Genomic DNA, 25,959 nt, shown 5'->3' on the forward strand with positions numbered 1-25,959 from the left:
AGTCTTTGCAACCGCACCAAACTCTGATGCTAAGTGATGCCGACACACACTAGAATACGAGCCCCATGTGCTTATATATGTGATGCTCATTCGGACCCCCGAACACGCACCATAGCAAACAATTCATCTTCGAGGGAGAACACGCAACACCCTCCCAGGGAAAAAGGAGGGGAACGGTCATACGTGAGTGTTCTAGAAGTATGTGGCTTTTTCATTGGGACACATGTCACTGTATCAGGCATGCTGCCCGGAGACACGAATGGATGTCCAGAAACTTCTGGGTTGCAACTGCCACGTCATGCTTTTTATCGGTGCTTTACCCGCGAATGCCAGTTGTCTACATGATGTCAACCTCTTATCCATCGGCACCGCATCTGAACCGCTCAAACAATGGACGATGAACGATAAAAAAATGGGTTACTGACTTACTGCATGACATGGGGTGTCACGTGAGTTATTCGCATCCGATTATATGGTTTTGATTTTTTGTTGCAGAATCTGACACATTAGAATTTGATGGATATCTGAGTCTGTGTACATGTAAAAAAGTGGATATGTTATGAGCTTTTCACTGTTCGAATCCAAAGTTGTTTAGCCAGCATCCGATTAGTTGAATATGGTTGATGGCATCTGATCTGAATCCAAACCGGACTACATACCCAGCGATAGCAAACTGACTTCTGAAATGAGCAGAATCAGTTTGGCTGGACTCAAGCTTCGTGTGGCCGAACCCGGCCCGGTGCGGCCCAAGGTCAGGTCCTACAAGTCATTGATGAGCCCCACATATTCAATTGCAGTTACGCAGCTTCAATGATGATTGGCAGAGCCGAACCTGTAAAGAGGCCAATGAGGCTTGGGCCTCAGGGCCTCTGGGCCCAAAAAAAATTTAGGGGCCCATTGTTTAGGTAGTTTATATAAATATTTTATACATTTTTATTTAATATAATATAAATATTTGGAATATTATATTTGTTTAATGTGAATGCAAATTTTATTGTTATTTTGATTCTTTAAAAAAATCCAGAGGCGCTGCCCCCGAACTCCTACTATTAATAGGGGGCCCATTTTTTTCCCTCTGCCTCAGGCCCCATAAAACACAAGTACGACTCTGATGACTGGGTTCCCCGGGTTAAGGTCTACCATATCCAAATTGCAGCAGGTGAAGCTCAGGATGATTCTTCGTCCAAGGGCCCATAGAATCAGACGCAGTAGTGTTCGAGACAAATGATGCATGCCAAGGGATGGAGCTTGACTACAAGATGAAACAGTCAAAACACTTGTTAAACTTGTCACTTGATCTTAACGTGCACTCCTTCACTAAGATCAGTTTGACTGCATCACATCGCGGAAGGCTTGAGACTCAGTCTCTTTCGAATTAGTAAGACCAAGTCTAAGTCTCAGAAACCAAATCGAAGTCCAGGAATTGACTTTGGGACAAAGCTTATATTCTATAATGGAAGTCATGTTACAAAGAACCAAGGTATTTGGGTAAAAGAAGAAAAAGAGAGAGGAAGATGGAATATGGTTAAACTATAATGACTTGAACCAAATTGATGGATGCAACTACAGGTCCCTGGTTGCCCATCCATAGGAAAAGCTGGGTACATTTTAAAAAAAAAAAAAATCAGAACTTTAAGAAGGGATTGCAATTTAACCGGTGCGTTTGGATAAATTATTGAGACTTCTCATGGGATTGAGAATTCTTGATATAGAGGATTCTTAATAAGGAGAATTTGTTTGTTTTTGTTTGGGTTCCCTTGGAAGTATATTGAGAATTCCCAACCTCTTGTTTGGATTAATTGAAAAATAATATTGAGAATTTCCAGTCTCTAATAGTAAAACAGGGCTCGAATTAGGGTTGCGGAGAGTAGAGCGATAGATAATCTCTGACAGAGGAGGAGAAGAAAAAGAAAAGAAAACTGAGATAAAGCAATTGGGAGCAGTTGAGCTCTTGGAGAGGAAGAAGAAGATGAAGCAGAAAAAAACCTTGAGATAAGCAATTGGGAACAGGTGAGAGACTTCTGTTGGAGAAGAAGAAAAAGAAGCAATTGGGAGCAGGTGAGACACCTAATTTCTGTTGTTGAAGTAGCAGAAAAAAACTCTGAAATGAAGCAATTGGGAGCAGGACCTAATTTCTAATGAAGAACCCTAAGATAGGGTGTTTGTGCGTGCAGAGAGAGAGAGAGACCCTTTGGCTGGAGAATGTTGCGGGAAGCTCATCATCATCTGAGTTGTGCTGACATTGCTGTGTGCTCGTTCGAGAAGCTCAATAGAGGCAACATAGGGGAGAAATGGGAGCCCGATCAGAGAGGAAATGGAGAGCCCTAAAATTCTCAGAATTAAATATACCACCTAGGGAGGTGGTAATTCACAAGTTGAGAATTTGATGATATTGAGAATTCTCGATACACTCCTCACTTGCCCCAAACATGGAAAATTGATGTGGCAAGAACTAGGAATTCCCATGCCTGCACTTTCCACCCTTACAGGAAAAAGATGAACCACAATGAAACTTACACATCTAATTTCCACTGTCAAAACTGTTTACACCGATCGTACTGGTCAGGAAATCCATTATTGCACTTCTTGCACCTGAATTCTCAGGAGTAACTGGAGCTGGTTATAGTTAATCTTATTGCATAGTTTTTTTTTTCCAACAAAATGAGCACTTAAATCACTTTGATGGTGCAGCAAATACCAAGTACAATGATACATAACGGATACATTCATAAAGGTCACCACAAAACTCACGTTGGATCAGCTACAAAAAGAAAACCATTCTGGTCGCCACAATAAAATTTTATACAATGCTGAACGATTGCTCATCCTACTGCACATCCTGAATGATGAACTCAATTGAACTCCACTGGTTCCAAAAGGCTGAAGGAAACCCCTAGGCATACAGACTGGACCAAACCCTTGGTTCAACTAGACTCGCTTTATGTACAATACAGACTCAAATGATTGTTAGGCATGAGTAAACCGCAGGAAGGAAAAAAGCTCAATACAACTTGGTGATCCGGAGATTTACAGGACCGATACTCGGGCGGAGGGAAAAATGTTCTGCATTCTGACATTACCATTAGGCAAGGGCCGAAACAATACAGTGTGACTTGGAGTTCCCGAAAGTGAAGCCTTCAATCCTCGCCATGGGCCCCCCTCCAAACAAGGCACTGCATGATGGGGAGCGACTCTCTGCTCTGGTTGAAGGCTTTCCCCCAAAAGGACTTCCACACGGTGATGGGCATTCTGGGGTCTGGTTGACAAATTGTACATCATGAACCAACGGGTTATTTGTTCTGGCAGGAGGTGAATCACAAAAATAGCTAGTCAAACTGCTCTCTTCATCATCATCTGGATCATTCTGAAAATGCAACACAAATATAATCGATGCTTAGATTTCACAAGACACACATACTCTCCACACACACAGGTACCTTGGTCAAGATCATATCAAGTAGCTCAAAACTCGCATCATCCTTCTGCCCAGTCCAGTTTCTGCAATGGCAGGAAATCTGATTTTAGAAATGACCCATACCAAAAGCAAGGAATTTCCACACAAACAGATTATGACAGATATATCACAGGTCAACCAATGGATGACAGACAGGAAACTAGTAGTAATGACGTCACTACTGGAATATGTTAAGAAAAAGTTGCCATGCAAACAAACTGGTAACTTATGCATGTGTTCTATGTTAAAATCTCTCATATTGAAACACTGAGGGGGCGTTTGTTACACTCCCACTAAAGGGAAGCCTCTTTCCTTTGAAAGGGCCACTTTGGAGGGAAAGTGCTTCCCTATGGAGGAAGGTATGAATTCATTTTGATAGGAAAGCTATTTTTTTGATATTAGCATGTGGGTCCCACCATATATTTCCCAGAGACATGTTTGTTTCACCCTTTGTAGGAAAGATACCCTATTTCCTATGAAAGAGAACCTCTTTCATAGGAAAGGGTATGAAACAAACAGCCCCTAATGCCAATACACAATGGAGTATTTATAGATACCATAGCAATTAGCAGATCTACATAATAGCAACTGCACTTTTTATGCAGACGGAAGCACAGCCAAGATGGCACATAACTTTTACCAAAAAAATATCAATCTAATGCTCAAGTATCATAATGTGGAAAAAGGCAAACAATAAGCATATGTTGTAATTACCATACATGAGATTTTTATTTTTCTCTTTGTGTAAAACTGCCACCAGTGAGTTAAACTGCCAGAGGACCTTTTTTATCCTTTTTCCTTTTTCAATTGGACAGTCACAAATTTACGGAAATGGCAGAAGCACCAAACTCTACATTGTGTTATCGAAACTAGCGGTGGATGCCGAGGTGAACTGACAAAGATCCTGTGGCATGGGGCCTTGGATAGGGTATTACTTAGGCCTGATCGGTTCAGGATTGGAGCCAGTTTGCTAGGCTATATGTTGTGTGGCCCAGAACAAGCAGGGTCCGACTTGATTTACACAGTTAAAAGTAAAAAATAGATAAGAAAGGAGAGTGTCATTTAAGAAAGGTGAACTACAAGGATAGAGGAGAAAACAGAAACCAAATTTACTAATTTACCAAATCTAAAGTAAAGCTAACACATGCAAATGAAATGGCTCAGGTCTCACCTTTGCAGCTTGCTGTGAGGTCTGTCATAACAATTCAAAATGAAAAATGGAGCAGAAGCACGGCGAGGTTCTGGGCAGATAATTTTCTCCGGACAAGGATCAATGTGAATTCTACTTTGCCTTCCTCTTGCGCCAATATCTGACATGCATTCTAATGCATTTATTATAGAAATCTGATGTAGGCCAACATATTTCCCTGGGAAACGTTCCATTTTAACCATTTCCTGCACAACGTATAATAAAAAGTATTAAGAACTTGCCCCCATGTAGGTTGGAACACTCAAACCACAAAAGGTTCCCCTGGGGACACAAGCATCTACCGACATACCTTGATGCATACCAGAAAGAAAGCAAAGGGATCGACAATAGACAGATAATATCGCATAAAGAACAGCAGCTTGAAGAAAGTAGTGATATCTAAAAAACACACAGAGAAGAAGCTTAGACGTCTACCAAATAAAGGAAATAAAACAGACAACCATCCTATGAAGTGCATCTGCATTCTGCACTACATGCTTGTTCCTCAGAATCAAATTAGACCAGCAGACATAACTAGATTATCATTTTTGCTTGCTTTGTTTGTTTCTTTGTCCAGAATTAAAATTGGTAGACGATTACCATTATTTCTAGTACTGAATCATTATTCACTGATTACCTAGTGAGGAAGGGAGCAGATGGGTAATGGAACGAGAATAGGCACTCTCGTGTTCAAGCAAGACACACAGACAGCTAAACACTGAAACAAAAAAAGCATCAAAGGACCAACATGACCATAAGATTATTTTTATTTTTTTATATTTGATCTAAAGTGGCAAATCCCCACAAGAAAAACGCACTGCACATGCTTCAACTTCAGACTCTGAAAAAAGTTCCAGATCTCGAGTCAGCCTTCCCTTTCAGATATGACATATTTAATCTCCTCCTCTTTGTCTGAATGGATACACAACAAGGAGAAGCTTTATCTGTCTATTCAGTGCCACAGAAAGGAAAAACCCTTTTATGTCAAATTTCAGTTGTGAATTACCCCTCTTACATGTACCTCTTCTATAGTTCTATGCCCAATCCTACAAAGCTGATCACAACATGCATCGAAACTAAAGGTACAGAACCTACAAGTCCCGTATTGATGTTCGCCCTACCGTCAAGAATCCCCGAACTTCTTTATAAAGCAAACAAGAGCCAGTGATAACTTCTTTACGATGTCGAACACGTAGTATATCCAACCAAGCTATCCATGCGTTCACAAGGTTTTCAAAGTCACCATAAAGCAAATCACAAATATGACTATAACCACGTTTTCTTCACAAAAACGAAACAACAACGAAACGCAAAAACTACTTGATTTGCTCATCCAGACCAAATCCAAAAAAAAAACGAACGTCAAGCAATCACTTTCAGACAACATATTCACACCGAAATCTCTAGATCTCAGCAATCAAGCACGACACACAGCAAAAAGAAAAAAAGGTCAAACACCTATTTGGCACCTGAATACAAAAATCGTCGGGAAATTTTGTTGAAACAAGATATATCCACCTCCAACAACACGAGAGAGAGAGAGAGGGGATAATCGCAAAAAAACAACACATATAAGGGAAGATGACGATAATTTGGTACCTAAACACAGATATCATCAAAACAAAACGAATTTGAAGAAGGCGCATAAGATTCGAACAGAGACAGAGAGAGAGAGGGAGGGAGGGGGGGAATAAAGAAGAAATTAATCCCAAATATCCACACGAAAACGACGATTTTGTACCTAAAAACAGAAACCATCAAAACCAAACGAATTTGAAGCAATAAGCATAAGATTCGAACAGGATGCGCGAGCGCGGGAGAGAGAGAAAGAGAGAGAGAGAGAAGAAGAAGAAGACATTAATCCCAAATATCAACACAAAAACGAAGATTTCGTACCTAAAAACAGAAATCATCAAAACCAAACGAATTTCAAGCAAGAACACTAAGATTCGAACAGGACGCGAGAGAGAGAGGAATAAAGAAGAAATTAATCCCAAAAATCAACACAAAAACGACGATTTCGTATCTAAAAACAGAAATCATCAAAACCAAACGAATTTGAAGCAAGAAGAACAAGATTCGAACTTGATGAAAGAGAGATAATTCTCACCTTGAGGATAGAAGAAAAGGACGAAGAATTCTTCAAACTTCCACCTCAGAGAGAGCAAGCACGAGAGAAAGAGAGAGAGAGAGGAATCGCAGAAGAAGCGGTAGGATGACGGTTAGATCTGAGGCGCACGCAAGCGCGCCAACGAACCTTCCCCGCCTTTCTCTCCTCGCTCCGCTCCTTCCGTTTCCCTCCTTCTGCACCCCCCCTCTCTCTCTCTCTCTGCCTGCCCCTTACTGACTAGCCGCTTCAAAAAATGGATCGGGTTCGTTTCCGGAATGAATATATCCATATGGCACAATCGGATCTCCGGAATGAATATATCCGATGCCAATCTGTTTAGCTTCAAATTGAATCCAAACCTGAGATCCTTGGTCAGTGATAGTGCTAATGTTTTATAACATTCGTATCCGATATTGGACTATAGTGTCTAAATCGGTTTTTTATCTCTACCAGATCCGGATATATTCAGATATCTTTCACCGATACCTCGATGGATTCCAGTCCTTGATCACCAGCACAAGAAGAGGGTTGCCCCATGGGTTGGACACGGACCCGATCAGGTTTGATCTGAATATTAAGTAACAAGCAGAAACCCGAATTTGGATCTGAACAAGGTGTAATGCAATAAAGTAGTGTACGGATATGATCTTAAATCATAATTCTGGATTATGAGTCTTGTTTTTAGATCCTTATCATACAATAATGTGATGGATTGGAATTGGATGTCTGACCAGATCCAATCCATTTGCATTGCACCTCTCTTTGTCATGCCTTCCTGCTAGACCCACTGCAACCTACCCAGTTTTTCCTGATCTTGAACCCGAATCAGCTTTGTTGGGATACATATGGGCTGGCCCGGTAGATCCGCTGAGCTTTACCCATTGGGCTGCGGATAGACCCACTTAGTGCACAAGCGGGCCTAGGTCTTGGCTGTTAGGATGGTAAAGGTCCTACCAGTTCAATTTGGCTTCACAGGACCAATGAGCCTAATAAAATTTAGGTTTGGAAGATGTAGGGTCGCAAATGGATTAGATCAAGTTGGGCTTATGATCCAAATCCGTTATAATATTTTTGGATATGGAGCTTAAAACAGAATATGAATGGTTTGGGGATCAGATTCAAAGTTATCAACATGTTTGACTTCTTTTGCGTTGTTTCGGATCATTATCTAAACTTTTTTTTGTCTATGCATTCAAATCCGAATCAAATTTGTTGTGATTGTATGTAAAAATACATGTTTCCAACCTATTTTTTAGATTAAGTGTTCAGACTTACTGCTTAAAATTTGGGATCTTAATTCACATCAACCATCATCTAAATGTGAGATGATAACCTAGCACGTACCACTCCACCAGAAAATGGCCCTCTATTTGCTTTATTCTAAAATCTTAGCATATGTAAACAGTTTTAAATTTTAAGAAAAATATAGAACAGCATAAAGAAAACTTTTAATTTAAAAGGTGTTGATGTAGCAATAATATCACGATGCAACTTTACTGTAAGAAATAAGTTGATACTTTGAAATTATCATAATTTTATCAACATCTTATCCTTTATATATATATATATATATATAAGATTTTTTTCATATGTATGATTTTTTTATTGATGAGAGAACTCTCCCGGAAGAGAAAGGAAAACCCTGACTGGGCCCCCACAAGTTACAACCACCCTGCCTTACACGGCCCATGTCTGAGAGCTAAGGAAACACCCCGTGTGTCAGTGGGGGGGTTTGATCCCGTGCCTTAATCTCAGCACCCTCACAACCATCCTGCTCAACCCATGTTTGTGGTAGTATGATCCATTAAACACAGACCCAAATTTTCCCTTTCCAAATCTTTTCCCTTGAGCCTTGTATCTTTTTTCTCTCTAATCCACCTATTTAGTTCCTTGTATTAACCGTGATTCAAGCATCTATCTACTGATTCTACTTTAATGATCCAATTGTTCGGTACCATTATGGATAAAGACCCCGGACAAAATATAGACCGTTCAAGGACAAAAGTTCGTGATGCAATTATGACAGTTCACTGCATCTTAGATATTTGTGACTGGGTGAAGAGAGACATGTATTGTATTGTATTGTATTATAACTTATTCATCGGTTCCGTTAGATTCCCTACCATCCGCTGTTGGGCGTACACTACACTATTTGATAGATCTGAAAAACAGGAAAAAAGAAAAAAATAAATATCTATGCTACAGGGACACGTCACCAAAATGGTTGTGTGACATGATCCGACACACATACCCATACCCAGACACGTACTGTCTATATTTTAATAAATTTAATAATTTTTATTCTTTTAGTAAAAAAAGAATATAGCTTCAGTAGTTTTTTTATTAAAAAATTCAAAAAATATGTATCCTCGTGTCCTATTTTTTCAAAATATTCCCGAATTTGCCACGTATCTTTGTGACAGATAAATTATAAAGGTGAGGTGACCAAAAAAGAGTAGCAATGCTGCTTTGCATGCCATGTCAATTTTTATTATTGAAGGCAAAATGAAACATGATTTCGTATTTTATCATAAAAAAACGATTAAAGAAAAAGGATAAATGAACAGGGGAGGGAGGGATATTGCTGTGGAATCCCAGCCTTACGATAAAAACTGAGGGCTGGCTATTTTTTCGGGTTTGGACCCAAAACATTCACTCCTGGGTCTGAACCTACGAGGCACAGGTCCGTTCAAGATCCGTGGTAAACCACAGTTCCACTCACACACGTCTAATCGCCCATGACCAGGTTGGATGATGATTTAGGGATTTAGGCCATGCATGCCTTGCCTGGACCATGGATCAGTTCGGCCTGGATTCAACAATTGGATCCAATACAATAAAATAGATGAGCTGGATTCGAACATTGAAGGTCAGATGCGATCTAATGGCACTTTTTTTTCTGTCCCATTCCATAGGAAGATCCTTAGTCGCTGGTGGGATGTGTCAATGGGCCGGGTATGACCCGATACCAACCCAAACCGGACTCTATAAGCCCCATTTTGGTCTTCACACCAACCTTCAAATTAGCTAATCAGGCCGGACCAATAATATCTGTGGAGCATATGCACTCGGGTCTGTTTATAACGTGTTAATATCGCATTAAAAACAGCAATTATTATGTTTTTTGGGCATCATATCAGGCACTGAGAATATCGCGATATTTTCTAAATATGGACTACATTCGTTACTGTGGATGTAACCAACATATTTATACAAATATGAGTGCTTGAGATGGGAATTAAAATAAATGGACAACAAAATAAATCACCTTTGACCAACCTCAAACCTAGGTGGATCAACACCTATGAGATCAATTAACCTCTTAAGCTCCAGCTGATTGTGTTGTTTAATCTAGATGTGAGATTTATTTATTTCTTTCAATCTTTTAAGCCAAACATTTGACTTAAAACTTCCGAAAGCAAGGTAGTTTATATTTGAAGAATCTGAAATTAACCTGTTTGGAGATAACTGCTTACAAAATATTCACAATCGGAATTGATATCTTGGATAATAAAAAGAAAATGTGTAAATCAGAACCTAATAAAAAGCCAAAGAATTGATTACATAAGAAGTTAATTTTTTTTATAAGCATTAAGATTTTCTTTATAGTAAGTCGGTAGTTTATTATCCTCTACATATTGCCTACTAGAGATATTCAGTGATTGCCATTAAAAGCATTTCTCTAAATAGAATTGTCAATTCAAACTTTAGTACTTTACTGCAACTACAAGATGTCATTTAGTCTATGCAAACATCTCTAAAGGGGTATGCAGGGCTTACAATTTTATGAAGCCTCGTGCTGATGTAGGTGTTTCATAGAGACTCTCAGAAAGTATGTGATGTTTTTCATAAGGTGCTTTCCTGTTACATCTTAATTTGTTGCATATTTAGTAATTAATTTGGGATCAAAGTATGTGATGATAGGCATTGAATCAAACATAATACAAGAAAAAACTGAATCAAACATATGACAAGAAAAAGTTTTCATGTATACTGGGAAAGAAGAGGTCACGGATCATGTAGAGGAGACAAAAACAACTACCTCAAACTTAATTATCTCAATAGAGGCCATGCTGTCTGTATACACTTAGGCTATACGCCACCAAAGAATATCAAATTTTCTCTTATAAAACCGGCTTCTGTTACCAACATGTCTTGAATACACAACCTTTCAGCAATTATAATTCGGACAGGCCAGGAGAAGGTTATACAGTAATATTAAAAGATAAACATGTAGAAGTCATGGAAGTTAAAGGAAAGCAAAGTGCACAGAATCTTAGATCCCTTGTATCTTCTGAATATGTGTAACAGTGTAAGTAATTGTTATGAGACTTCTGTAAGAAAAACATTTAATATTTCATATACAAAACAAGACCATGTGGAAGGAACTTAAAGAGAAATCAACTTATTGATCAGATAATGCACCACAACAATGACACCTGAAAATCTGATTAAATGGCTGGCTAAACTGTATAAAATTTTCTGAAGGCATTGCTTTAGTACATTATTTTGAAAGTCAAAACATTTCTTCTGATACTATGTCAACTATTTACTAGTTATAGAACCTTTTTGAAACAAGATGCTGTCACACAGGATCAGATGTCTCCCAGACACAACAATGAAACATGCTGCACAAGGCATACAACAACAGATTTCCACGGATGGAAGTAATATACAAATATCGAGAAAATAATAAATAGATGCATAAAATGGCAAAGACACTCCTATTGACCAAAAAAATAGTTAGTGTTGGCTTCTTGCGAGAATGCAGCATACCAGCAGTTATGCCTCCCCAATTTGCTAATGAAATGTTCAAGAACAGCATACCAGCAGTCAAGAAGCATAGTGTAGCTCTGTCAATGATTTTTTTTCCATTATGTAAATGGTCACATCCTTTTGTTTCATGAGTCATCAGGTTGTCTACATCTGTTCTCTTCATTCTTTCCATATTCTGTTGGCTGGGAGTGTCATCTGACATGCTGAACTTGATTTTGGAAATGCTTCACTCGTGAGAACGGAATCTTCAGTGCATATTGCTTAACAAATATTCTGTATTTGTGAGTCTCAATGCAATACTGGGCTCTCTCTCTCTCTCTCTCTCTCTCTCTCTCTCTCTCCACATATGTGTATATTATACACCTTTGTATTCTTGATTTGTAATAGAGATCCTCTGATATTTTCTCCTCCGCTAGCAGATTTAAGCTGCTCTTATCATTGAAGCTGAGAGCAAGGCATGATGTTGTAGGATGTACAGTTTCTTTGGTTAAGTTTCTGTAACATGTGAGATATGGCCTACACAGTCTACAGATTCAAATGATAAGAATTAGCTCTTTCATGAGCAACAAGTATGTTCAAACAACTTGAACCTCTTTGTGAAGAACTTCTAGTAGCATTCTAAAAGTAGGAAGATGCCTCTGGGATGATGTCCATCTGACTAAGCACCATTGCAGCCTTTTTCTTGAGGTCATTGTCCTGGAGCAACTGGATTAGGATTGCCTGAAACCTCTGAGATTGAGCCCGCGGGATCGTTGAGTGTGTGAAAATCTTGTTGAAGACACCAAGAGCCTTTTCCTTGGCTGGAACACTCCCTTTCTCCAGTACATCAAGGATGGCAGGCACACCATGGCACTCAGCAATAGCAGCTGCTCCCAGGGAAACAGTATCATCATGAAGAAGGCTATCTAATGCTAGCAGTGCAGCCTCTGCAGTCTCTGATCTTTTCTCACTCAGGGTTCGCACCAACGGGCCTACTGCATTAACCTTGACAAGACAGAATGACTTGCTAGGTGAGCAGGCACCACCATGCACAGAGCAAAGGAACTGATTATCATTACCAGCTAGGAAGCAGCACGAAGCTGCATTACTGAATATTCCTGGCAGCCTGAAAGGAATTCTGATTGCTCGTTCTGGTGTGGCAGGCTCTGAGAGAATCGATAACTGTGATAGCTTAGTTAGCAAAACAGCTGTCCGCTCCTTAGCCAAGGAACTCCCAGTAGAGAGGATATGAACAAGCTGGGGGTATATCTCCACCTGACTGAGTTGCTTCTGCAGATCCAGTTTTGTGGGATCAGTATATCTCATCAGAATTCCCAGTGCATTCTCCAAGAGCTCCTCACTAGACTCTGCAGCTGGTGTGATGACATTCAAATGCATGTCTTGTGCACAGATCACCTGATGGATGGCTTTTAGAGCATTGGAGTCATAGAGGATCTGATCGATATCAGTGTCTTCATGGGGAAGCTGGCTGAATATTCCAGCTGCTGCAGCTCGCTCACAATAATCTTGTGAACTCATCATGATGCTTAGCATGGCCCGAACTGCGGATGCTTTGGCATCAGGGTGGAGGCCAATTACACAAGCATTATGTTGTGTGATCCAGAGGATGAGCTTCAGAGCTCTTCGCTTGAGGTCGTGTCCCTGAGGAAAGTTAAGGAGATCAAAGACTTCAGCAAGCATGGCTGGATCAGTTTGGAGCTGATGGCATGCATGGGCTGATTTCTCAGCAAGAGCAAGCAAAAGGTTGAGGTACTGGGCATTCTTTCTGATGTTATTAGAAGTGGTTGAAGCAGCCTGAGTGAGGAAGAGTCTGATATTGTGCTCAGATTGCAGTTCCTGCAGCTGCAAGTTGGTGTCAAAATCTGAAGACTTGCTGGCTTGTATCAAGGAGGTAAGGATCTCAGTAGCAGCAAAGTTGTGTTGGTGCTCAAATCCATCAAAGGACACAATGTTTAGAAGTGCTTGTATCAAAACATCATCATCAAGTAAGCTTTTGGCCATCTTGGGAAAAGATGACAGCTTCCTGATGCAATCTAAGGACGCAACTCTGCAGACTGGAAAGCTTGATAGAAGCATACGCGCAAGAGCTGAAATGAATGACTTGTCCCTGAAATTCTTCATGCTTTTTGCTGTGAGCTGCATGTTGAACAGGTCTCTTGCCATTAAGGCCTTTGTTTCAGGAGATCCTATTTGAAAAAAAACAGCAAGTCAGTTATCAATAACTACCAAAACCAGAAGCTTTTTTGTTGCAGAGAAACAGGTGATGCTCAATTACCATGTGGGAATCGACCAATAAACGGTTGAAAGTATCCTGCTTCTGCCATTTTGATGACAAAATGGACATTGGAAGATAGCTTCTGTAGGAGCTTCCTGGCTCGCTCGGAGATTTCCAAGTCAAAATTGTTGAAGAGGGAAACCAAAGATGGTATGCAATCATAAGTGTTACCTATCTTTTCTGAGATCAATTCATTTTCTGAAAGCTCCAACAGGACCAATAGAGCATCTGGGTCTGTATTCCCTCTGAAGAACTGCCTTACAATGTACCGAACAGCGCCCGCTTCAACGATCGCTTCCTGGAAAAAAAAATTAAGTGAACAATTGTGTCAAATGCACTGAAGATCTTCATTCCCAAGTACCTCATCAATGCATCTCATAACTGCAGATGTCCATATATCAAACTGCGGTTCTTTCTGCTAATTGGCAAATATTATGCGCTCGACTCCTAGTTGGTATCAACAGGTTATCATGTAGGGGAATACCACGGTTTGACAAACGGAAGCAGAATTGGTGATTGACAAATTTTATGTGTTCACTACTTGGCAGCAACAGGTTATCATGTAGTACATGGAAGCATGTAGGGGAATAACATGGTTTGGCAAATTGAAGCAGAATTGGCACAAACAACAAAATAAATCTAATCAAATTTGTGGAACTGTACTGCTTATCATTTGCTAGAAAAAAACTTCAGAGAAAGGGAAATGACCTTTATATCATCAGAATGTGCAGCAAGAAGACAGAGGCATCTCAGCACCCCTTTTGTATTGATCTCAGTGGCTTTTAGCAGTTTCACAATGTGGGGAACAAGCCCTCTTTCTGCAACTTCTTCCTGGAAGCGAGGCTTCTCCATCAGAATCTGCAAATCATCCAAGGCTCCATTGATTAGGTCATAGTCCCCTGATACTACGCCTGCCAAGGCGCTCTCCATCTTCAAGTCCATGCTTCTCCTTTTCCATTCCTCTATAGAGCTCCTCAGAGACAGATTTGGTGTCAGTTCTAGTGAAGAAAGCTGCTCCCCGCACGTTGGGCAAGTGCCCTCTCCCCCCTCAAACCATTGCAGGATAGCCCTCCTCTCGAAACTGTGGCCGCAGGATATGGCCACGGGGTCCTCCATGATCTCTTTGCACAGCTGACATGTGAATGAGTTGATGACATACTGATCACTAGAGCTCATCTCTGTATCTTTAGTGCTCAACTACTGGTTTCTTTGGATTGAATTCTAGGGCAGTAACAGAGAGAAGGTTCTCTCCTTGGCCTCCACTACCACTGAACTCATGACTTTATCTTGTGCTATTGGAAAGTTAGAAATACACAACAGACTTTCCATTCCCAGATTGTCACCAATCTCATGAGTCTATCTTATGCTACTGGAAACCTTGACACCCAACAAATTTTCCAGCCTAGTACGGAAATTTCCGGGCTTCTTCAATGGATTTTGAGGAACATAAGAGGTACCATCTATTATCAGACTGCACCAAGTTCAGGATTTGTTCTTGTGCTACTGGAAAACAGGAAAATAATGCATAGTTTTAATATGTTTGGTGGGGGGAAGAGGGTGGAGGTGTGAAAGACTGACCAAGGTACCAGAAAAAAGGAGAGATGTTCTTGATGGTGTGGAACAGGGAACGGGAGAAGCCAAAAGTAGAAAGGTAGTCTGAATTAACGAACTATGAGACGTTGGGCACACGCAAGAGAAGGATCCTTGCAGTTTCTGTGATCCTATCATTCGTTGCACAGAAATCCCTGGGAAGTTCCTCGGATCTTAACGAGAGTTGGTAGTTGGGAGACTTGAGAGAGAGAGAGAGAGAGAGAGAGAGACTTTAATTAATGATCGGTCATGTCTACCAACGGGGATGGTAGGAGCTGTCAGTACACGTCTCATTGTGGTGGGACGTTGCAGGTTCAAACCCAGTGGTACGTTGAATAATAGCTGGTGGGGTCGGACTAAACCCAACTGGCCTTTAAAAATGAGATGGACCTAGGTCACTAAACGGGCAGTCTAGGTTCAAATCCTATGAGTGTTAGTGAGGGTTGCGCTACAGTTTTACCCCCATCGACAGTAGGTTGACAGGCATAGTCCAGCGCGGCCATGTCTCTTACTTCTGAGGTGGTTTCTTGGTTCTTCATGAAAAAAAGAGAGCAGTGAGTGAAGGACTAGGGTTTAAATTAGAACCCAATCATTTTTCAAAAATATTTAAAAAAAATCAGCTTCAATTGGTTCTACTTAAAACTAAAACTTGATTTTCTTTTCTAAAAGTTCAAAAAAAGAAACATTAAATATAAAAATTAGGAAACTCAAGAAAACATCTAAAAAATTAGAGAAACTAAGGGAATGATCACTTATGGGGTTTGATCAATTTTTAAAATAACCATTAGATGCTTAATAAAAAAAAGAGAAAACGGATTTAGACTGCGTTGGCTCAATTCAGACCGATACAGATGATTCAATTGAAAATCAAACGATTCTAATGCCCTTATAATCGCCCCTTGTATTGAAGTGTATTGAAGCTGCGAGGTGCCAATTTGGTTCAAAATCAGCCGATCAAGGCTGATTCAAATAGATTATATTTACATTGGTTTGAACTGCGTTTTGTTGGGTCCAGCCCTATCCCTCATTATTGGTATGGGGAAGTGGATTAGCCACCCACTTATCATTAATGCAGAAGAAGTTGAAGGGTTAGCCCTATCCCCTCATTAATGACGTGGGGAAGTAGAATAGCCACCTAACTCCCATTAATGTAGGAAGTTGAAGGGTTAAAATCCCTTCGGTTTCTTAAATGAGTCTAGAAGACTCACTTCTAGAAGGTTCATATCTAGAAGACTCTATGCCATCTATAAATATGGGTGCAGAGGTTGTGTGCTAGTGGGAGAAGAGTAGAGTGGATGTGTGCAGTGTGCAGAGAGAGAAGAAGTAAGAGAGAGAGAGAGAGAGAGAGTAAAAAGAAGAAAAGGAAGGAAGAAGATTTGTCACCACGCATTGATCCTCAAAAAGAGGTGTTGGTTGTGGTGTGGGCTTTGACTCAGGTTTTGCACCCGAGAGGTAATCTTGTATTCATTTCTTTCTGTGATTTCTTTGTTATTATCTTTAGCTTTGGGCAAGCTATTGGACGTTGTACTCTCTACTTTCATTATAGTGGATTATTCTCTTTGTGCCCCGTGGATGTAGGTCGTGTTGACCGAACCACGTAAACCCTTGTGTTGTGATTTGATTGTGCCTTTGTTAGATCCTATATTACTTCTGCATATTTTTTTTGTTATCTTAATTTCTCTACAAGTGGTATCAGAGCCAGGTTCGTGGAAAATCATGTCTTCTAAGTCAGTCAGCTCTAAGTTTGAGGTGGAGAGGTTTGATGGCAAAGGAAACTTTTTCTTATGGCAAAGAAGAGTGAAAGCTCTACTTGCACAGCAAGGGTTGCACAAGGCTCTTGTCGGGAAGGCGAATAAGTCAGAAAGCATGACCGATGATGAATAAGATGATCTTGACTTGAGGGCTGCTAGTGTGATTGAGTTGTGTCTATCAGATGAAGTCATGTGTAACATGATGGAAGAGAGGACAGCAGCGGGATTGTGGTTGCGGCTAAAGAGCCTCTATATGACCAAGAACTTGTCCAACAAGTTACACCTCAAGAAACAACTTTATAGTCTTCGTATGAAGGAAGGTACTCTCATTGTTGACCATCTTAGTGTGTTTAATAAGATTATTGCTGGTCTATTTAGTTTGGATGTTAAACTTGAAGATGAGGATAAAGTTTTGTTGTTACTAACCTCATTGTCATCATCTTATGAGCATCTTGTGACAACCATAATTTATGGAAAAGAAACATTGGATATGGAAGAGGTCACAGGTACGCTTATTTTCAATGAAATTAGGAGAAGACCATCACCGAATGAGGATTCTGGTGAAGGATTGATGGTGAGTTCATCCAAAGGCAGGGGTCGATCAAAGGACAGGAAAAATAACTGCAGATATAGGAGCAAGTCCAAGTCAAGGAAGGACATCACTTGCTACAATTGTGAAAAGAAAGGACACTTCCAGAATCAGTGCAAAGAGCCAAAGAAAAATTAGAAAAAAGAAAAAGAGACAGAATCATCAGAAACCAAATAAGATACCACAACCACAGTTGAAGGTGAGCTTGTGATTTTGTCTACTACTAATGATCCATGTATCTGTGTATGTCAGGATACAGATTGGGTCATAGACACAGGAGCCTCATATCATGCCACATCACGGAGAGAATATTTCAATACATACAGGTCCGATAATTTTGGTGTTGTCCGAATGGGAAACACAAGAACGTCATAAATTGTAGGTATTGGAGATATTCATCTTAAGACCAGTCTTGGGTACATGTTGGTGCTCAAAGATGTCAGACATGTTCCAGACTTTAGGTTGAATTTGCTTTCAGTAGGAAAGCTTGATGAAGAGGGCAGAAGCAGTGTTTTTTAGCCAAGGACAGTGGAAACTCAGCAGCGGGTCATTGGTTCAGGTCAGAGGAAAGAGATGTTGTACTCTTTACAAGATGCAAGGCAAGGTATGCAAGGGACAGTTGAATACAACTGAGGACTCTTCTATTGATTTATGGCACAGTCGATTAGGCCACATGAGTGAGAAGGGCTTGCAGATTCTTGCTAAGAGGGAGCAACTCCCAGAGTTAAAAGGTACATGTCTAAACCCGTGTGTTCATTGTTTAGCTGGTAAGCAACATAGAGTATCCTTTGTTAGAAATGACTTTCATAGAAAATCTCACATTCTGGAGCGAGTTTATACTGATGTTTGTGGTCCTCTGAGAACAAAAACTGTTAATGGTTTTACTGATGTGAAAACTTTCAGTGGTGCACTTTATTTTGTTACTTTTATAGATGACTTCTCTAGGAAGGTTTGGGCATACCCTCTGAAAACCAAGGATCAGGTTCTTGATGTATTCAAGCAATTTCATGCTATGGTTGAGAGAGAAGCAAAAAAACAACTGAAATGCATCAGGTCAGATAATGGTGGCGAGTACACAGGTCCATTCCATGAATATTGTAAAATTCATGGAATTCATCATGAGTTGACAGTTCCAGGTACCCCACAACACAATGCAATTGCAGAAAGGATGAATCGTACAATTGCAGAAAGAATCAGGTGTATGCTTGCACAGTCCAAGTTGCCAAAGAAATTCTGGGGCGAGGCCTTAAGGACAACAGTTGATGTGATCAACTTGTCTCCTGCTCATGCCTTAGCAAATGATGTTGCAGATAGGGTATGGTCAGGAAAGGATGTGTCTTACAAGCACCTGAGGGTATTTGGATGCAGGGCATTTGCACATATCCCCAAGGAGGAGAGGTCCAAGCTTGATAATAAGATGAGGCAATGCATTTTTCTGGGATATGGTGATGTCGAATTCGGCTACAGGCTATGGGATCCAGAGAAGCAGAAGGTATTCAGATCCAAAGACGTGGTATTCTTTGAAGACCAGACACTTGAAGATATCAAGAAAGAGGTGTCAATTCAGACTTCTGCAGGTGGATCTATTCACTTAGATCCAGTTACTTCTCTAGTGACACAAGTTGAAGGAAGAACAGTGCAGGAAGATGATGCAGAGGCAAATATTGATTTACCCGTAGGCTATATTGAGCAGGAAGAAGTTAGAGAACAACCTCTTCCAGAACCCCAATTGAGAAGATCTTCCAGAGAGTCACAACCTTCCAGAAGGTATTCTCCACATGAGTATGTGATGCTTACTGATGCAGGTGAACCAGAGAGTTATCAGGAAGCACAAGAGTGTGAGCAAAAAGAGCAATGGCTAATAGCTATGCACGATGAGATGGATGCATTGCAGAAGAACCACACTTATGATTTGGTGGAACTACCAGAAGGCAGAAAGGCCTTGAAGAACAAGTGGGTTTTCAGGTTGAAGACTCAAGAACAATGTTCTCAACCAAAGTACAAAGCTAGATTGGTTGTGAAAGGCTTTGGTCAAAAGCAAGGTATTGACTTTGATGAGATTTTCTCTCCTGTTGTTAAAATGTCTTCTATTCGTGTTGCTCTAGGTATTGCTGCTAGCCTGGACTTGGAGATTGAGCAGCCAGATATGAAGACTGCTTTCCTCCATGGTGATTTGGAGGAGGAGATATACATGGAGCAAGCAGAAGGCTTTAAAATCAAAGGTAACGAAAATCTTTTATGTAGGTTGAAAAAGAGCTTGTATGGGCTGAAGCAAGCTCCAAGACAGTGGTACAAGAAATTTGATTCATTTATGGTTGAAAATGGATACAATAGATCGGCTGCAGATCATTGTGTCTACATAAAATAGTTCAGTGAGAATTTTATTATTCTCTTGTTATATGTTGATGATATGCTTATCCTTGAAAAAGATATGTCTATAATTGACAAGCTTAAGAAGAAACTGAGTAAGACCTTTGCAATGAAGGACATGGGGCCAGCAAAGAAAATATTGGGCATCCAGATCTCTCGTGATAGAAAAACCAAGAAGATATGGTTATCACAGGAGAAATACATCGAAAAGGTGTTGGACAGGTTCAGTATGAACAATGCAAAGCCAGTTGGTTCTCCTTTTGCAGGTCACTTTAAGCTAAACTCGGAGCAAATTCCATCAAGTGATGAGGAGAAGGAGAAAATGAAGAAAGTTCCTTATGCTTCAGCAGTCGAAAGCTTGATGTACGCGATGGTATGTACGAGACCAGACATCGCATATGCAGTAGGTGTTGCTAGTAGATTCCTTGCAAATCCAGGAAAAGAGCATTGGGCAGTAGTAAAGTGGATCTTTAGATATCTCAGAGGGAGCTCCAAAGTTTGTTTAAGCTTTGGTGGTGGATCACCTGTCTTAACAGGTTACACAGATGCAGATATGGCTGGAGATATTGATATGAGGAAGTCCACATCTGGTTTTGTACTCACTTTTGCAGGGGGAGCTATATCATGGCAGTCAAAATTGCAAAGGTGTATTGCTTTGTCTACTACTGAGGCAGAGTACATTGTTCTTACAGAAGCTTGCAAAGAGATGTGGATGAAAAGATTCTTGATGGAGTTGGGTTTTGAGCAAGACAAGTACTTGGTGTACTGCGACAGTCAGAGTGCCATTCATCTCGCCAAGAATCTGAGTTTTCACTCAAAGTCAAAGCATATAGATATCAGGTACCATTGGATTCGAGATGTGTTTGAGAAAAAATTGCTTCATCTTGCAAAGATCTCCACAAATGATAATGGTGCAGATATGCTGACAAAGGCCTTACCGATGGAGAAATAAAATACATGTCGACAACTGGCCGGCATGAACTTAAGTTGATTAGTTGAATTGGAGTATCCCCTAGGGCTGGAGGGGGAGATTGTTGGGTCCAGCCCTATCCCTCATTATTGGTATGGGGAAGTGGATTAGCCACCCACTTGTCATTAATGCAGAAGAAGTTGAAGGGTTAGCCCTATCCCCTCATTAATGACGTGGGAAAGTGGAATAGCCACCTAACTCCCATTAATGTAGGAAGTTGGAGGGTTAAAACCCCTTCGGTTTCTGGAATGAGTCTAGAAGGCTCACTTCTAGAAGGTTCATATCTAGAAGACTCTATGTCATCTATAAATATGGGTGCAGAGGTTGTGTGCTAGTGGGAGAAAAGTAGAGTGGTTGTGTGCAGTGTGCAGAGAGAGAAGAAGTAAGAGAGAGAGAGAGAGAGTAGAAAGAAGAAAAGGAAGAAAGAAGGTTTGTCACCACGCATTGACCCTCAGAGAGAGGTGTTGGTTGTGGTGTGGGCTTTGACTCGGGTTGTGCACCCGAGAGGTAATCTTGTATTCATTTCTTCCTGTGATTTCTTTGTTATTATCTTTAGCTTTGGGCAAGCTATTGGACGTTGTACTCTCTACTTTCATTATAGTGGATTATTCTCTCCGTGCCCCGTGGATGTAGGTTGTGTTGACCGAACCACGTAAACCCTTGTGTTGTGATTTGAATGTGCCTTTGTTAGATCCTATATTGCTTCCACATATTTTTTTTGTTATCTTAATTTTTCTACACGTTCAGTCACGACTATGCTTAGACCGGGATGAAAACTAGGTCTAATGGTACCAAGACTAGGGGTGGGCAATTGGGCCGGGGAGCCCGGTGGGTCAAGCCAACCCACACCAGCATGGTTTGGGTAGCCCATTATATACATGGGTTGGGCTCGGGGCGGCCCACAAGCTACCTGCTAATGAATTTTTTAGTAGCTAGTTGCATAGTAACTTGGTAACTATTACTATTTACCTAATTAGTTGCATTGATTACATCAGAAATAGAAAGATAATCAGATAGGTGCATTAATCTTTCATTTAATTCATTGTTTTTTGTACTATAAAAATTAATTTATGAATTTCATTGGAAAATAACCTACAAATGGGCTTGGACTGGGCTGGACTAACCTGCTGAACATTGGGCCAATGGACCGGGTCATGGGCTTCTCTTCAAACCTGAGCTGTTAAAAACCGAACCAAAATCCGGGTCATTAATAAATGAGCCGGGCTGGGCCACACCTAAAACCTGATGGGGCATGGTCTGGGCCAAGCCGGCCCAATGTCCACCCCCAACCAAGACTGTTGGTACAAGTCAGTTAAGGACCACAAAACCAGTGGTCCACACCGGGTCACAGACTTGGCAAATCTAAGCCGAGCATCGACTGGGCTTGCCAGGTAGAAAGCAAGCCCTTGAAGGATTATACAGGACAAGCCCACAGCAGCTGAACCTGATTTAGTGCTGAAGTTCAGGTTGAAGTGGTGGTCCATCTAGCAAGACTTGGTCCAAGTTTGGTATGGACAATGGAGAATGTGTTTTTTCTTTGGTCGAATCTTGACTAGTGCATTTCAAACCATTGAAAAACTCGGGATTCCTCTCATATTGCTCGCCCCACCAAAGAGCTGTCATTCATCACTTGAAAGTGTCCCAGATGCATAAGGAAAATGGTGTTGCTTGAAAAAGGAGGGCTTTTCTTGAGCCACACATGGGACAGCAAATGGGCCCAGTTTTTATTAGGGTGTCTAGCTTCCCAGGCCCACGCCCATTTACTAAAAACAAGCATAAAAATTCAGACAATGTGACTGGTTTGGCCTGAACATTTTTTTTTTCGGAAAGGCAAGCTGGGGTTAGGCAGCGCTTCGAGCCAACCAGAATAATACTTGGTTCATTTTTTGTCTCCATACCCAGGAATTTGGGTTCAGGTCAGTTAGCGTACCCAATAAAGACCCAACCAAACTGAGCTGATTCGGTTTACTTTTAAATAAATTTTAAAATTAACTAAAATATTTTTTAAATTATTTTCTGACACGTGTCATCTGCTGATTAAAGACTGACAGATTCAGCTCGATTTGGTTCAGAATCAGAATCAGCCGATTCTTTGAATGGATTAGAAAATCGATTCAGGGTCCGATACAATTTAGGTACCTTGGTCCGGGTGCTAAACATAGTAATATATCCCTGGATTTATTTATTTTTCCTTGATTGGTCATGTCGCTATCATATTGTGACACCAATAGCTAAATACTATAGTCTTTTGGTTGAATCTACATTCAATCTCATCAAGAGAGAGAGAGAGAGAGAGAGAGAGAGAGAGAGAGAGAGAGAGAGAGAGATGATAATGACGAAACTGATCTGTCTGACAGAAATGTTAGTGGTGGTTGTAGCAATGCTCAGCAAAGCAGTGACGACACTGACATAGCTACTGGTCAATTTGACATAGTAGCTTCGTTTGTTCCTTCCCTCTTAGGGTGACAGCCTTCCCTTCCAAATGTCAAGGACCATGTGACTTCATATTGCCAGAGAGCTGAGCAAGCCTTGGTGTAGCAAGCAGACTAAGAGCTCAAGCAACTCCCCAGTTTCTTAATTCTTGCATTCGCCTCCCACCATCAGTCAGGTTCTGCAAGCAGACTAAGCTCAAAACCTTATGTATAAAAACAGAGCAAATTGGTTCTGAGTCTATGCCAGAGGGATACTCCAGTTTACTCCTGTGTTGCATCCCCTTGTATACTATTCTTAATGGGAAACTACAAAAAAAAAATGGTGTGTCCCATGTCCTTTTAGGTGTGTCCATGTGACAGGTCCGAACGGTGAATATGAATTCCAAGCACAAGTATTTGCTCCACGTTCCACCAATCATGTATCGTTGATTCAATCAGCATATTCTCCCCAAACAGCCCAGCTAGGAAATCACAAATCAAACTTTTCTCGCCAACTTTAACTGAATTGAGAAACAAGATCTGCTTATGGACAGTGGGGACTCTTAGGGTATACAAAGCCAAATGCATGTTTCCTAAACTTCATTCTCCATGTCAAACTCTCCATCACAATCACCGAGCAATGTTATCTTCGACTGCTTGTCAATCCAATCTAAAACTAGATAGATCTCATCAATTTGAGGGTGCAACTTATCTGCAGCAACGAACTCGTGTGTAAAACCATTGACTTCAATAAAGCTACATCCTGGAGCCTTTCTTACCCCAATAGTGTTCATCATCTTCCTTATTCTAGCAACATCATCCCATCTAAATGCCGCAGCATAAATGTTCGCCATGATTGAATAGATCCCACTATCTTTTGGATCCAATTCCAACAGATGTTTCACAGCATTCTCAGCAATCTCAACGTTACCATGAATTCTGCATCCACCAAGCAAACCGCCCCATACAAAAACATCGGGCTTCATGGGCATTGTTTCAATCATCTCTTCTGCTTCTCCGAGCAGACCTGCACGGCCTAAAAGATCAGACATGCACCCATAATGCTTTAGCTCTGGAACGACGTTATACACAGTCTCCATAGAGGCAAAATATTCCCGAGCCAAACCAACCAAACCAGCATGACTACAAGCCACTAAAACGCCAAGAAAAGTGATGCCATCAGGTTCGATTTCAGCCTTTTGCATCTCCTCGAAGAGATTCAATGCCTGCATTGCATGGCCATGCATTGCCATACCCACGATCATGGCATTCCAAGTGACCAAGTTCCTCTCAGGACTCTCGTGAAACAGATGGAGTGCAGTATGTATACACCCACACTTAGCATACATGTCAATCAACCCTGTGTACAAGAACACATCCAACCTTATATCCCTCCGCGTTATGTATGAATGGACAGAGCGACCTTGCTTAAGAGCCCCCAATTGTCCACACCCAGATAGCACCGTGACCAATGCAACATTATCTGGATTTACACCAGCAGCAACCATCTGACCAAACAATGCGAATACTTCTCTACACCGGTCGTTTTGAGCATAGCCGGCTAAAATGGTACCCCAGGACATAACATCTCTTGTCGGCATTTCATCAAACAATTGGCGTGCACAATTAATCTCCCCAGATTTAACATACCCATCGATCATGGTATTGTAAGTAACAATGTCCCGGTGAGACACTTTCGCAAATAATTGGTGTGCATCAACCAAACGGCCAGAATTACAGTACATGCAAAGAAGGTTATTGTGAACATAGATATCAGAATCGAAACCGAACTTTATACTCTGAGAATGAACAGAAAGACCAGGATGGACCGAGCGAAGAAGCGCGCAAGCTTTGAGAACAAAAGGGAAGGTGTGGGTGTCGGGAGGAACTGATGAACGGCACATGCGAATATAGAAACGGAGAGCGGAGAGGGCGGCCGAGCACTGGGTGTATGTCCTGATAATGGTATTACAGGCAAATGTTGTAGGTGATTCCACGCGATCGAAGATCGCGAGGGCGTAATCAAGATTCGATGTGATCGGATTCTCGGCAAAGAACCGAAGAATCCCGGCGATGGAGATGTCCTTGGTGATGAGGGATGTGATGATGAGTTGGGCGTGGATTTGCTGAATTTGGCGGATGGTTGTGCATTGGTGTCTCAGCAGGTGCAGCAACATTTGAATTTTTCCGGACTCTACCTGTACCAAACCTTATAGGGTCAGGGTTTGGTGATAAATAAAAAGGCCCGATTAGAATCCGGGTCGAACCCAAAAGTTACTATTAATTTATGGAGCCAGGTATGGTTTGTGAAATTTCATACTAGACTCAGGCTCGACCCGAGTTTCAATTAAGAACTGCAATTTTTTAATGTAAAAATAATAATAAAATATTATTTTACTGGGTATGGTCCGGGACTGGTTCATGCAATTCTTATAGGATCCGGGTATATTTCTCTTATGGTGGGTTCGATTAGA

At 40.9% G+C, this 25,959-nt stretch overlaps 3 protein-coding genes across 4 annotated transcripts; all 3 read right to left on the reverse strand.

Moving 5' to 3' along the window:
- Positions 1–2,710: 2,710 nt before the first annotated feature.
- On the reverse strand, positions 2,711–6,993 carry LOC149840340 (uncharacterized). Its single transcript, XM_090004401.1, has 5 exons — positions 6,754–6,993; positions 4,954–5,042; positions 4,626–4,849; positions 3,438–3,498; positions 2,711–3,364 (listed from the first exon to the last, which is right to left on the reverse strand). Exons 2-5 carry the CDS (start codon positions 5,008–5,010, stop codon positions 3,083–3,085), a joined length of 624 nt encoding a protein of 207 aa, XP_089860527.1. The 5' UTR covers positions 5,011–5,042; positions 6,754–6,993; the 3' UTR covers positions 2,711–3,082.
- Positions 6,994–11,204: 4,211 nt separating this feature from the next.
- LOC149840341 (U-box domain-containing protein 44-like) lies at positions 11,205–15,468 on the reverse strand. Of its 2 annotated transcripts, none has more exons than XM_090004403.1 (3): positions 14,513–15,468; positions 13,976–14,102; positions 11,205–13,715 (listed from the first exon to the last, which is right to left on the reverse strand). In XM_090004403.1, exons 1-3 carry the CDS (start codon positions 14,978–14,980, stop codon positions 12,148–12,150), a joined length of 2,163 nt encoding a protein of 720 aa, XP_089860529.1. In that variant the 5' UTR covers positions 14,981–15,468; the 3' UTR covers positions 11,205–12,147. The 2 variants fall into 2 exon arrangements, with proteins under 2 accessions (XP_089860529.1, XP_089860528.1); XM_090004402.1 differs by having other exon boundaries at positions 13,805–14,102.
- Positions 15,469–23,895: 8,427 nt separating this feature from the next.
- LOC149840342 (pentatricopeptide repeat-containing protein At5g61800-like) lies at positions 23,896–25,662 on the reverse strand. The gene has a single exon (XM_090005051.1). The coding sequence runs from the start codon at positions 25,660–25,662 to the stop codon at positions 24,079–24,081; it is 1,584 nt and encodes a 527-aa protein (XP_089861177.1). The 3' UTR covers positions 23,896–24,078.
- Between the last annotated feature and the right edge of the window lie 297 nt (positions 25,663–25,959).

The sequence above is a fragment of the Nuphar pumila genome, chromosome 4 (genome assembly GCF_984573655.1).
Source record: "Nuphar pumila chromosome 4, dmNupPumi1.hap1.1, whole genome shotgun sequence".
NCBI lineage: Eukaryota > Viridiplantae > Streptophyta > Magnoliopsida > Nymphaeales > Nymphaeaceae > Nuphar > Nuphar pumila.

Coding starts and splice junctions, on each gene's coding strand:
- LOC149840340 (XM_090004401.1), bottom strand. CDS start 5,010: ATGCGATATTATCTGTCTATTGTCGATCCCTTTGCTTTCTTTCTGGTA. Junction 4,850..4,953: donor TCTTTCTGGTATGCATCAAG/GTATGTCGGTAG, acceptor TACGTTGTGCAG/GAAATGGTTAAAATGGAACG. Junction 3,365..3,437: donor TTGATATGATCTTGACCAAG/GTACCTGTGTGT, acceptor TTGCATTTTCAG/AATGATCCAGATGATGATGA.
- LOC149840341 (XM_090004402.1), bottom strand. CDS start 14,980: ATGAGCTCTAGTGATCAGTATGTCATCAACTCATTCACATGTCAGCTG. Junction 14,103..14,512: donor CACATTCTGATGATATAAAG/GTCATTTCCCTT, acceptor TTTTTTTTCCAG/GAAGCGATCGTTGAAGCGGG. Junction 13,716..13,804: donor TATTGGTCGATTCCCACATG/GTAATTGAGCAT, acceptor TTTTTCAAATAG/GATCTCCTGAAACAAAGGCC.
- LOC149840342 (XM_090005051.1), bottom strand. CDS start 25,662: ATGTTGCTGCACCTGCTGAGACACCAATGCACAACCATCCGCCAAATT.